This window comes from Globicephala melas, chromosome 6, assembly GCF_963455315.2.
Source record: "Globicephala melas chromosome 6, mGloMel1.2, whole genome shotgun sequence".
Lineage (NCBI taxonomy): Eukaryota > Metazoa > Chordata > Mammalia > Artiodactyla > Delphinidae > Globicephala > Globicephala melas.
The window spans coordinates 43,142,738-43,156,794 of record NC_083319.1 but is presented as its reverse complement, the minus strand read 5'-3'; the positions used below and the strand labels follow the sequence as shown (position 1 = coordinate 43,156,794).

Below are 14,057 nucleotides of genomic sequence, written 5' to 3'. Positions count from 1 at the left end.
AGGAGAGTTGGATGCTTGAGGCTGAGTTTATTGAGAGGTTGAGGATATCGGTATGATAAGGTCTAGTGGATGAGGTGAGGGGGGAAGAGTCCAAGGAACTGAGAGGCTATGGTATTGGAACGATCATTTGTATATTGAAATAATCCAGAAATTAGAGTTGCCAGGAGCTAAAATCTGAGAGAGATAGGAGAGGGTGAAGCCCAGGGATGGATAAATTATTGTAACCAAGGAGGGTATAGTGGGTGGTATAGTCTTGTTTAATAAGAGTTAAAGCTGGAGGAGAGGAATAATTTTACTTTTCAAATACTGGTATTATTGCTTTATACATATACTTTCTAAACTTTCTCTTTCAATATCCTTCCATTTATGTACATATAAATTTTTCTCATTTTTAACTGTATAGTATTCTGTTGTATAGAGTAATGAATTTAACTGGTCCCCTATTGATGAATACCTTCTTGTTCTATTTAAATTAAAAGTATTTTGGGGGGCTTCCCTGGTGGCACAGTGGTTGAGAGTCCGCCTGCCGATGCACGGGACACGGGTTCGTGCCCCGGTCTGGGAGGATCCCACATGCCGCGGAGCAGCTGGGCCCGTGAGCCATGGCCGCTGAGCCTGCGCGTCCGGAGCCTGTGCTCCGCAACAGGAGAGGCCACAACAGTGAGAGGCCCGCGTATCACAAAAAAAAAAAAAAAAGTATTTTTGAATTTAGTGCTATGCCTGAGGGATGATTAAAAGAAGAGGAATATATTATCTTTGTATACAAATTAGCTTATAATTTAGTGGTTGATATCTTTCTAGATTCTGCTATTACTGGTCTCCCTCTGCATTATTCTTATTCTTTTTGGCACTAAATACAAAGGGTTGAGAGAAATCTTAGATTATGAGTTGAGCCAAGAAGGTTATCTTGGATAAACTCTCATCTTATCTCCTCTCTTTTTTCAAGTTAAAAGGGGGGACAGATGGATACAGAGACACTGACCCGAAATTCAGGAATTATAATTATATAATGAAAGTCAGTGGCTAAATAAAATATTTTTCCCCTTAGCATTTCAAATTATATTCATTCCTTAAAACTATACTTTTATTAAAATTGTCTTACTGGACTGTTTTGCCTTTTAGAGAGTGTTCCTGCTTGTAAGGATTATTTTGTTGTTTTGAGAAGTTCACTTAGCTTTTATTGTACTCATAAAAGACAATATGAATTATAGATAGGAAAAATATAAAAGACTCTTCAACACTAAGTGACAGTTCATATGATCAAATCATAGCAGTATGGAAATCTGGGAGCTGTAGAAAGGGTATATAAGAAATGAAAATCAGTATTTTCAACTTGATTCCTTTAGCACTTTGAGACTCTTGAAAAAAACTCAATTTAATTTTTAAAAATCTGTGTTATTTTCCAGTATTTCGCCCCATATCTGCTAATGCCAAACTTCAGATGAATCGCGGATTGGATTTTGACTTTTCTGTCCCCAAAATAAGCCTGGATATTGAGTTACATGACATAACAATTGAACTTAATAAACCACAGGTGATTTTTTTTAAATGAAATTTTAAATTGTGAGTTATAGTTTGATAAAAGGAGAGCTAAGATTTTAAATGTTTTTCAAAAACTCATAATGATATATGATAACATTTCCTTAAAAAAGTCAATAATTTAACTTTTATCTTTGACAATTAAACAAGAAATCTGAAACATTTAAGAACTTCAATTTTTTTCATTCTTCAGTATTTCAGTCTTATGGAACTTCTTGAATCGGTTGATATGATGACGCAAAATCTACCATACAGGAAATTCAAACCTGATGTACCTCTCCACTACCATGCCAAAGAATGGTAATATGCCTTAAATTTTTTCAAATTGAAGTATAATCGACATATATTAGTTTCAGGCGTATGACATAATGATTCGATATGGTATATATTGCAAAATGATCACCACAGTAAGTCTAGTTAACATCCAATATCATGCATAGTTAACAAAACTTTTTTTTGTTATAAGAACTTATAAGATCTATTCTCTTAGCAACTTTCAAATATGCCATATGGTATTATTAACTGTAGTTGCCATGCTGTACATTATATCCCCATGACTTATTTATTTTATAACTGGAAGTTTTCTGGATCCCCTTCACCCATTTTGAGCATCCCTGACCCACTGCCTCTGGCTACCACCAGTGTATTCTCGGGATCTATGAGCTCATTTTTTTAAATTCAATATATAAGTGAGATCATACAGTATTTGTCTTTCTCTTTGTCTGTCTGACTTATTTCAGTTAGCATAATGCCCTCAGTAGCCATTCGTGTTGTCACAAATGGCAAGATTTTATTCCTTTTATGGTTGAATAACATTTCATTGTGTGTATAAACATATACATACATTTTCTTGATCCATTCATCCATCAGTGGGCACTTGGTTGTTTCCATATCTTGGCTCTTGTAAATAATGCTGCAGTGAACATGGGAGTGCATATATTTTTTGAATTAGTGTTTTCATTTTCTTCAGGTAGATACCCAGTGGAATTGCTCAATCTAAGTTTTTTAAGATTTAAAAAATATGGTATAAAAGTGAATTTCTTGACTTTTTAAGATACTCTTTAAGGGCTGATAGAAACTATAATGTAATATTTGTCTTGAAACACTTGTAGTGGCTTTTGCTTATTACATGAGTAAAATTAAGTTAAAGGATTCTTTATAATGAATTTACAACTGGAAATACTAGCATTCCATTCATTTACTGTACTTTTGGAATTATTAAGAAACATATCCCAGTTTGTTTTCTAACCATGTCTTTTTTTAGTTTTCAAACTTCGGTATCAGACATATTAAACCTATTATAAACCTGAAAGGGTTATGGTAGTCTATAAAGTGCAACCCCTTTTTAAAATTGAAAAGTCTTATTTTTCCAGTTATTAAGCTCTTTCCTAGATTCTAGAAGTTGCAATTACTCTTTCAGTTGACTATTTTAATTACTATTCAAGTGGCTGAAGTGCTAGTTGCCAATTAATACTTTAATAGTTTTTCTGTAGAACTATATTTATTGTAACAAAATTCAGTGATTTTGATTATTTACATTTAGGAAAGAGATAAGACTAAATAGTGTATTGTTAATTACTAATAGGGCTGGGAAGAAGCAAGTGCCCAGATAATATACCATTTTCATAGTCTCTGTATTATGTATGCTGTTAGAGTAGAAGCAGTATCAGTTATATTTTATACTGTTGGTTTGAGAGTGCTTTTAAGCGTAGGGTTTTTGTTTTTATTTTTTAACTAGGTGGGTTTATGCTATACGTGGTATTCTTGAAGTAAATGTTCGGCCCCACTTACGGATGTGGTCATGGAAGCATATAAGAGAACATAGGCAAAAAATGAAGCAATATAAAGAACTGTATAAAAAAAAACTAACAAGTAAGAAGCCGTCTGGTGAACTTCTCAACTCTTTGGAGGTTAGCATTTAAAAAATTTGTTAAATATTTTGTACTACTTAACTCCTCAGTCTTTAGTGACTAACACTCCCTACTTATCTGTTCTAATTTGTACTGATCATTCTCTGTCTCTTTTACTTACTAGACTTTTTCATACTCGTTAACTTCTATTGGATGTTACAAACCCTGGTGATGTTTTCCTGTGTGCATTTGGAATTTGAGATTCTCCTCAATCTGGAGAGATTTGGGTTTATGCAAATAGTAATTGGAAGCCTCACATTATTATGACATTTACAAACCTCAAAAGCCTAGAAAGTATTTGCTCCATTGATTCCAGTCTTCTCTGTGTTGGTTTCAAAGCCTTATGTTATGTCACCACTCCATTTTTCCCTATGTTACCATCTAACTGTGCATTAATCAAATAAATTTCTTATCTTCTATATGTATATGCTTATACTTATAGCCAAGTCTGCTCATGCATTCCATCTGCCTTTCTTCATCTCTATCTCAGTTTCACTCATTCCTCAAGTTTTGCTTACATCCCATCTCTTGTATGAACTTTTCTGAATTTTTTGCTCAAACAGTGTTTTTTTTCCTCTTAATCTTTGTGGCATTTCTGGTCTTCACCAGCAACTTTACGTTTAATTAGCTGGCTCCTGAGTTCTCTAAATATTAGTCTTAATCTTTTAGCATTATGGTATATTCTAGATGGGACTGTTTTACCGATGGATGAAGTACAGCTTAGGGAGTCTAAGAAGAGTTAGTCTCTCAAAGTAATGGAATCATTATGAATCCAGGCCAATTTCCAAAAAACTCCCTAAGATTGAGTTTTATTTTTATTTTTGAAATAGAAGACTTTCTGAAGACCTAGGCTATTATGAATGCTTGGGTTTCTGCTTTGGTGGTTACAGATTTCCTTACCTAGTTTTGGATCTTAACCTTAACCCTCTAAGTCTACTGGACTGTAGAACCCTGAGTAAAGTTTTCCAAGGTAATGGTTGGTCATCACTGTTTCTCTTTGGGACTAAAAGTGGTTTGAGCATGAAGCTCTCAAAAGTAATCATGGAAATAATGTATAGATATGATGAAAGATTGAGCTTATCTCAGTTTATTTCAGTAGCTATACTGAAATACTTGGACAAGTATAAAATTTAAAAACAAGTTTTAAGTGTATCTAGATCTACTTGATATATCTTAATGATGACGTACGAAATGTGCATGTAATATGAAGGACGTATAATTGTATTTTTAGTTGAAAGTGACACTAATGTGTTTACCCTTAACTGTAGTTAAAGCCCAAATAAAAGTCATTTAAAACAGTGCATGTGTGTTATCTTCTAGTACGTGCCTGTGTATCTTGTAGTATTTTAACTCTTACATGCATGACATGTATGATTTCTTTGTTGAGAAAGTTGTTCCATCATTACTAATTTCCAAGCTGACGTATATACAAGCATTGCTTTTCAGAATTTAACAGGAATATTATGTTGATGGGTGACCTGTTTTCTGCTTCCTATCTCTTCTTTAGTATAGCAATTTGATAGAGAATATATGAAAATTATTTATATAAAGTTATTTATGTAAACACACTTTATTTATATTTTTAGGAGTTGGAAAAGACTTTGGATGTATTTAATATAACTATAGCAAGACAACAGGCAGAAGTTGAGGTAATTCCAGATTGTCTTTCAATTAGTAAAAATAAATCTAGAATTTATACAGATTTGATAGATGTTGTGATGTTACTGGTATTGTGCTGTAATATACTGTTTCCTAAAAAGGGTTCAAATTTGCTTATTTCTATTATAAGAAAATTTGATGCACTGTTTTGCTACATGTATTTAAACCAGACAGGTTCTATGGGAAAAAAATTCTTTCTAACTAATTGGGCTTATCAAATACTGAGAGTTCATATGAAGGTGAAAGCCAATTTTTTTCCCCCCATTACCATTGCTTATAAGACAGTGGTGCTAAGTACCTGGTAATGCTAAATTCTGATGTTTGGCCAATGTTGTGGCTACTATGTTTTATTGTCAGTATGTTATTGTTTACACTTATTCACTAAAGTAGATAAGTTTTAGAAATATTATCCTGTTTCTTTAGATTACTAATAAAGGATAACTTGTCATTTATTTGTAAATTTATTCATTTTAGGTAAAGAAAGCTGGATACAGGATTTTCAGAGAAGGAGCACAAGAGTCAGAGGATAATAAAGGATGGTTTAGCTGGCTGTGGACTTGGTCAGAATCATATACTAAACAACAACCAGATCTTAAACCTGGAAGTATGTCCATTTCATTTTATAGTAGTGCAGTTAATCATCAGGCTATGGTAGTGTAGCTAACCATCAGGTGTGCAATTAAGTTTTGTAGGAAATTTTCTCTTTCATTAAAATAGACATTTTAAGTCTTATTTATTTATTATAATTCTTATTATTATCAGTAATATTACTATTAGATATTGTAAATATATGTGTTAAATAAAAATCAAATAAAATAAATTTTAGAATCTTACTAATGCTTGCAAAAGAGCATTATGTCTAGAGGATTTAGTAAGTGCATATAGCACAGTCATAGATAAAATAAAAATTCCAAAAGGGTGTAAACCACTGTAAATTTTTATCGAAATTATTTGTTGGAAAGATTTTTGCTTCCCAACAAAATGCTTAAGACCATGGAGGCTTAGGGGCTTAGGTTTACATCCTAGATCTATTGTTTGTTAGCAGTGTGGCCCTGGCATATTATTTAAGCTCTCTAAACCTCAATTTCATCATCTGTAATAAAATGTGGAGAAATGATATTAATATTACCTACTTTGTACACTAAGTATGTTGCTTAACACAATGCCATTAAGTGCCTAATACAGGTATCTATTTTGTGTGCTTAATACAAATATTTAGAAATTTATATTGCTAAATTTATGTATTTAGCAATTTATATTTTGGGAGAATAAACCTTCTAAAATTGGCAATGCCATCTAGCATTCAGTGAATATAATTTCTTAAAAGTATTATAAAAAGAGAGTAAAATTTGCATTTAATTCATTAAAAGCAGCTAAATTTTGGGCCGGTTTTATCTTGTTACCAGTTAAGAACATAAAACACTTTTTTATGATTTTTAGGTCTTGAAGAAATGTTGACACCTGAAGAAAAAACTTTACTATATGAAGCAATTGGCTATAGTGAAACAGCAGTTGATCCAACCTTGCCAAAAACAGTAAAATGTTTTCTTGCCTTATACCTGAGCATTTAGTGATAGATATGCCTATTTTTAATCCTTTCAGAAATATACGTTACTGAGTTGTTCTGTCATCTTTCTTTGAGTCTATAAATATTGCATTTATTTTAGTTTCCAAGGTAGGGATAAAAATTGTCCCCTACTTTTTAGTGTTATGTGGTGATCCTTTAATATACGAAGGGTTGTGTTTGAAGTATTTTCCTGGTTTTTGGAAAGAATAAACTATATAAATAGGAGTATTTGTTGTATATATATATATATATACACACATATAGATAATTTTTTTCATTTTATTCCTCTGAATATACTCTAGTTTGAAGCCATGAAGTTTTTTGTTCACTTGAAAAGTATGTCTATTATTCTAAGAGAACAACAACAAAAATCTGAACTGTTAGATATTGTAGTGGAAGAATTTAGCACTTTGATTGTGCAAAGACCAGGAGCACAAGCAGTTAAGTAAGTATTAATTTATTTTCTCTTAATCTGTAAGAAAATAGTTCACTGTGAGATTGGAATTTAGTCATACAGTATTTTGTAAAGAGTACTGTGGTTTAATTTGTCCTTTTGTATTTTTAGAAAGGTAGTTTTTTTCATTAATATATATATTTTGGGATTGTTAAAATAACACATGTTCAGTAGAAAACTTCATGCCGAGAGACACTAAAGAATAATACAAAAATGTCAGCAATCACAGTATTGAAAAAGAAACAGCATTAACAATTTTGTTTTTATCTGGGAGTGTCTTTATTTTATCTTCTGTTTTAAAAATAGCTTTATTGAGGTATAATGCACATACCATACAATGCACCCATTAAAGTGTACAATTCACTTTTTTGTCACACTGTATCGTATACCAAATCCACATGGTATATTTACAAGCTTGTACAACAGTTATCATTACCTAATTACAGAACACTTAAACACCCCTTAAAGGAAACACTAATACCCATTAGCAGTCACTCCCCATTGCTCCCTCTCCCCAGTGTCTGGTAAAAACTATTTTACTTTCTTTCTTTTTTTTAAAAAAATTATTTATTTATTTATTTTTGGCTGCGTTGGGTCTTTGTTGCTGCGTGCGTGGGCTCTCCCTAGCTGCGGCGCGTGGGGGCTACTCTTCGTTTTGGTTTGCGGGCTTCTCGTTGCGGTGGCTTCTCTTGTGGAGCACGGGCTCTAGGTGCATGGGCTTCAGTAGTTGTGGCTCGCGGGCTCTAGAGTGCAGGCTCAGTGGTTGTGGCACACTGGCTTAGCTGCTCCGTGGTATGTGGGATCTTCCCAGGGATCAAACCCATGTCCCCCGCATTGGGGGCGGATTCTTAACCACTGCACCACCAGGGAAGTCCCGCTAATTTACTTTCTATTTCTAAGAATTTGTTTGGGGCATTTCATATTAATGGAATCATATAATATGTGGCCTTTTCTGTCTGGCTTGTTTTACTAATAGGCATGATATTTTCAAGGTTCATCCATGGTATAGCATGAATTAGTGCTTCATTCTTTTTTATTGCCAAATAATATTTCATTGTATGGATACATCACATTTTGTTTGCCCATTCATCAGATGATGGATATTTTTGGTTTGTTTCCACTTTTTTGCTACTATGAAAAATGCTGCTATGAAAATTAATGGACAGTATTTTGTATGGACAAGTTTCAAGTTTTCTTGGGTTTATATACCTAGGAGTGGAATTGTTGCCTCAAATGGTAACTCTATATTTAACTTTTTGAGGAATTGACAGACTGTTTTCCAAAGCAGCTGCATCATTTTACATTCCCACCAGCATTGTGTGAGTTTTCCATTTAGCTACACCCTTGTCAACACTTCTCTGTCCTTTTGATTATAGCCATCCTAAATGAGTGTAAAGTAGTATCTCACTGTGGTTTTGATTTGCACTTCCCTGATGGCTAATGATGTTGAGCATCTTTTCATGTATTTATTGGCTGTTTCTGTATAGTTTTTTTGAGGACTGTCTATTAAATTCCTTTGCCCATTTTTTTCTTTTATTTAATTTTTAAAAAATTATATTGAAGTACAGTTGATTTACAATGTTGTGTTAATTTCTGCTGTACAGCAAAGTGACTCATTTATACATACATGTATTCTTTTTCATATTCTTTTCCATTATGGTTTATCACAGGATACTGAATATAGTTCCCTGTGCCATACAGTAGGACCTTGTTGTTTATGCATTCTATATATAATAGTTTGCATCTACTAATCCTAAACTCCCCCCTACACCTTGGCAACCACAGGTCTGTTCTCTATGTCTGTGAGTCTGTTTCTGTTTCATAGGTAAGTTCATTGGTGTCATCTTTTAGATTCCACATATAAATGATATTGTATGGGATTGTCTGTCTCTTTCTGACTCACCTCACTTAGTATGATAATCTTTAGGTCCATCCATGTTGCCGCAAATGGCATTATGTCATTCTTTTTTATGGCTGAGTAATATTCCATTGTATATACCTACCACATCTTCTTTATCCATTCCTCTGTTGATGGACGCTTAGGTTGTTTCCATGTCTTGGCTGTTGTAAACAGTGTTGCATTGAACATTGGGGTGCATGTATCTTTTCAAATTATAGTTTCCTCCAGATATATGCCCAGGAGTGGATTGCAGGATCATATAGAAACTCCAGTTTTAGTTTTTTGAGGAACCCCCATACTGTTTTCCATAGTGGCTGTACCAATTTACATTCCCACCAACAGTATAGGAGGGTTCCCTTTTCTCCACACCCTTTCCAGAATTTGTTATTTGTAGACTTTCTAATGATAGTCATTCTGACTAGTGTGAGGTGCTACCTTGTAGTTTTGACTTACATTTCTCTAATAATTAGTGATGTTGAGCATCTTTTCATCTGCCTGTTGGCCATCTGTATATCTTCTTTGGAGAAATGTCTACTTAGGTCTTCTGCCCATTTTTTGATTTACAGTGGTTTTGGTTTTTTTGTTGCTATTGTTACTGAATTGTATGAGCTGTTTGTATATTTTGGAAATTAAGCCCTTGTCAGTCGCATCATTTGCAAGTATTTTCTCCCAGTCCGTAGGTTGTCTTTCCATATTGTTTATGGTTTCCTTTGCTGTACAAAAGGTTGTAAGTTTGATTAGGTCCCATTTGTTTATTTTTGCTTTTATTTCTATTGCCTTGGTAGACTGACCTAAGAAAACATTGGTATGATTTATGTCAGAGAATGTTTTCCTATATTCTCTTCTAGGAGTTTTATGGTGTCATGTCTTATATTTAAGTCTTTAAGCCATTCTGAGTTTATTTTTGTGTATGGTGTGAGAGTATGTTCCAAATTCATCGATTTACGTGCAGCTGTCCAAATTTTCCCAACACCATTTGCTAAGGATACTGTCTTTTCTCTATTGTATATTCTTCCCTCCTTTGTCGAAGATTAATTAACCATAGTTGTGTGAGTTTATTTCTGGGCTGTCTATTCTGTTCTGTTGATCCATATGTCCTTGTGTCAGTATCACACTGTTTTGTTTACTGTAGCTTTGTAGTACTGTCTGAATTCTGGGAGGGTTATGCCTCCTGCTGTGTTCTTTTTCTTCAGGATTTCTTTGGCAATTCTGGGTCTTTTATGGTTCCATGTAAAATTTAGGATTATTTGTTCTAGTTCTGTGAAAAATGTCATGGGTAGTTTGATAAGGATCTCATTAAATCTGTAGATTGCTTTGGGTAGTATGGCCATTTTAACAATATTAATTCTTCCAATCCAAAAGCATGGGATATCTTTCCATTTCTTTGAAGCATCTTCAGTTTACTTTATTAATGTTTTGTACTTTTCAGCATATGAGTCATTAACCTCCTTTGTGAAGTTTATTCCTACGTATTTTATTTTTTGATGCTATTTTGTAAGGAATTGTTTGTTTACATTCCCCTTCTGATATTTCATTGTTAGTGTAAAGAAATGCAACCAATTTCTGTATGCTAATCTTGTATCCTGCTACCTTGCTGAATTCGTTTATCAGTTCTAGTAGGTTTTTTTTGTGGAGTCTTTAGGGTTTTCTGTATATGGTATCATGTCACCTGCATATAATGACAACTTTACCTCTTCCCTACCAATTTGAATACCTTTTATTTCTTTTTCCTGTCTGATTGCTGTGGCTAGGACTTCCAGTACTATGTTGAAGAGAAGTGATAAGAGTGGGCATCCTTGTCTTGTTCTACATTTTAGCAGGAATTCTTCTGAGTATTATATTGGCTGTGGGTTTGTCATAAATAGCTCTTATTATGTTGAGATATGTTCTCTCTATACCCACTTTGGTAAGAGTTTTTATCATGAATGGATGTTGAATTTTATTGAATGCTTTTTTGCATGTATTGAGATGATCCTGTCGTTTTTGTTTTTTCTTTTGTTGATGTGGTGTATCAAATTGATTGATTTGTATTTGTTGAACCATCCTTGTGAACTTAGGATGAATCCCACTTGGTCGTGGCGTATGATCTTTTTTATGTATTGTTGAATTCAGTTTGCTAATATGTTGGTGAGAATTTTTACATCTATATTCAACAAAGATATTGGCCTATAATTTTCTTTTTGGTAGTGTCTTTGTCTGGTTTTGGTATCACGGTGATGTTGGCTTCACAGAATGTCTTTTGGAGTGTTACTTACTCTTCAGTCTTTTGGAAGAGTTTGAGAAGGATCGGTATAAGTTCTTCTTTGTATGTTTGGTGTAATTCACCTGTGAAGCCATCTGGCCCTGGACTTCTGTTTGTAGGGAGTTTGTTTCATTACAGATTCTGTTTCACTTCTAGTGATCAGTCTGTTCAAGTTATCTGTTTTTTCTTGATTCCGTTTGGGTGGGCTGTATGTTTCTAGAAAGTTGTCCATTTCCTCTAGGTTGTCAAATTGGTTGACATATAATCATTCATAGTATTCTTTTATGGTTTTTTGTAATTCTGCAGTATCAGTTGTGATTTATTCTCTTTCATTTCTTATTTTGTTTATTTGGGTCTTGTCTCTTTTGTTCTTGGTGAGCCTGCTCAGAGGTGTGTCAATTTTGTTTACCCTTTCAAAGACCCAGGTCTTGGTTTTACTTATTTTTTTCTATTGTTTTTTTAATCTCTATTTTATTTGTTTCCCCTCTGGTCTTTAATTGTCTCCTTCCTTCTGCTAACTTTAGGTATAGTTTGTTCTTCTTTTTCTGATTCTTTTAGGTGGTGGGTTAGGTTATTTGAGATTTTTCTTCTTTCTTAAAGAAGGCCTGTATTACTCTGAACTTCCCTCTAAGAACTGCTTTTGCTGCATCCCATAGATTTTGTTGGTTGTGTTTTCATTGTCCTTTGTCTCAAGGTATATTTTAATTTCTTCTTTGATTTCATTGTTGACCCATTGGATTTTTTAGTAGCATGTTGTTTAGTCTCCATGTAATTGTTTTTTTTTCCCATTTCTTTTTCTGTGGTTGATTTCTAGTTTCATGCTGTTGTGGTCATAATAGTTGTTGAGATAATTTCTATACTCTTGAATTTGTTGAGTCTTGTTTTGTGCCCTAGTATGTGGTCAATCCTAGAGAATGTTCCGTGTGCACTTGAATGTGTATTCTGGTTTTTTTGGATGTAATGTCCTAAAAATATCAATTAAGTCTAACTGTTGTATTTTATCATTTAGGATCTCTGTTGCCTTATTTTCTGTCTCAAAGATCTGTCCATTGATGTGAATGAGGTGTTAAAGTCTCCTACTACTATTGAATTCCCATCAGTTTCTCCCTTTATGTCTGTTAGTATTTGTTTTATGTATTTGGGTACTCCTGTATTAGGTGCATATATATTGATGAGTGTAAAATCCTCTCATGTTCATCCTTTTATCATTATATAGTGTCCTTCTTTATCTTTCTTTCTTTACGGCATTTGTTTTAAAGTCTATTTTGTCTGATTTGAGTATTGCGACCCTCACTTTTTTGTCGTTTCCGTTTGCATGAAATATGTTTTCCGTCCCCTCACTTTCAATCTATGTGTGTCCTTTGCTCTAAGGTGGGTCTCTTGTAGGCAGCCTATTGTAGGCTCTTGTTTTTTTGATTCAGTCTGCCACTCTTTGTCTTTTGATTAGAGCATTTAGGCCATTGCCATTTAAGGTAATTATTGATAGATATGTATTTATTGCCTTTTTAAACCTTGTTTTCCAGTTGATTCTGTGTTTCTTCTTTGTTCCTTTTTCTTTTTCTTGGCCATGCCACACGGGTTGTGGGATCTTATTTCTCTGACCACGGATCGAACTCGGGCCCTTTTCAGTGAGAGCGCAGAGTCCTAACCACTGGACCTCTGGGGAATTCCCCTGCTTTTCTTTTTTGTGGTTTGATGATTTCCTTTTATTTTATGCCTTTGTTTTCTTCTTTTAGGTTTTAGTGAATGTATTGCAGGTTTTTCCTTTGTGGTTACCCTGTTTTTTAAGTATTTTTACCCCTTGCTATATACTTGCTTTAGACTGATAGTCATATAGGGTGAAACACATTGGAAAAAAAACAAAAACAAAGAATCTACCTTTTCTTACTCTTCTCCCCCACATTTTATGATTTTGAAGTCCTCTTTTACTTCTTCATGTTTATCCTTTTGCTGTTCATTGTGGTTATCATTGTTTTCACAAGGTTGTTTTGATTTTTTTAAATAAAAAAATGTACTGGCTTATTTAAGAGATTTACTTGCCAGTTGTGATTTTCTCTTTCCTATAGACTCTTGCTTCTTTTCTGTTTAGAAAAGACTTGTCAGTGTTTCTTTTAAGATAGGTTTAGTATTGCTGTATTCTTTTAGTTTTTGTTTGTCTGAGAAATTCTTTATCTCTCCTTCTATTCTAAATGATAATCCTGCTGGGTAGAGTATTCTAGGTTGCATATTTTTCCCTTTTAGAGTTTTGAATGTATCTTGCCATTCCCTTCTGGCCAAAAACATTTCTGTAGAGAAATCAGCCCATAGCCTTATGGGGATTCCCTTGTAATTAACTCTTAGTTTTTCTCTTGCTGCCTTTAGAATCCTCTCTTTATTTTTAACTTTTGACATTTTGATTATAATATGTCATGGTATAGGTCTGTTTGGGACTCTCTGTGCTTTCCTGTTGCCTTTTTTAGTTGAGGGAAGTTTTCGGCCATAATTTCTTCAAATACTTTTTCAATCCCCTTGTCTCTTTCTTCTTCTTCTGTAATCCCTATTATGTGTAGATTGTATATTATCGCATAGGTCTCTTATATTGCTTTCATTTTTTTTTTCATTTGGCTTTCTGTCTGCTGTTCTGATTGGGTGATTTCCATTATTCTATCTTCCGGATCACTTATTCATTCTTCTGCATTATTCATTCTCCTGTTCATTGCCTTTAGCTCACTTTTTGTCCCAGCAAATGAGTTTTCTTGGCTCCTCCTTATATTTTCTAGTTCCTTTTTATAGTACTCTGCATTTCT

General features: G+C 33.7%; 1 protein-coding gene across 3 annotated transcripts in view; it reads left to right on the top strand.

Annotated features, from left to right (window-relative positions):
• Positions 1–14,057, top strand: part of VPS13A (vacuolar protein sorting 13 homolog A) — a 242,039-nt gene that overhangs the window by 44,468 nt on the left and 183,514 nt on the right. For all 3 annotated transcript variants that reach the window (XM_030876971.2, XM_060300819.1, XM_060300820.1), the window contains exons 11-17: positions 1,407–1,534; positions 1,733–1,839; positions 3,278–3,449; positions 5,036–5,098; positions 5,583–5,712; positions 6,549–6,643; positions 6,978–7,120. In XM_030876971.2, the coding sequence (XP_030732831.2) occupies positions 1,407–1,534; positions 1,733–1,839; positions 3,278–3,449; positions 5,036–5,098; positions 5,583–5,712; positions 6,549–6,643; positions 6,978–7,120 (838 nt within the window). The remainder of the gene's footprint in view (positions 1–1,406; positions 1,535–1,732; positions 1,840–3,277; positions 3,450–5,035; positions 5,099–5,582; positions 5,713–6,548; positions 6,644–6,977; positions 7,121–14,057) is intronic.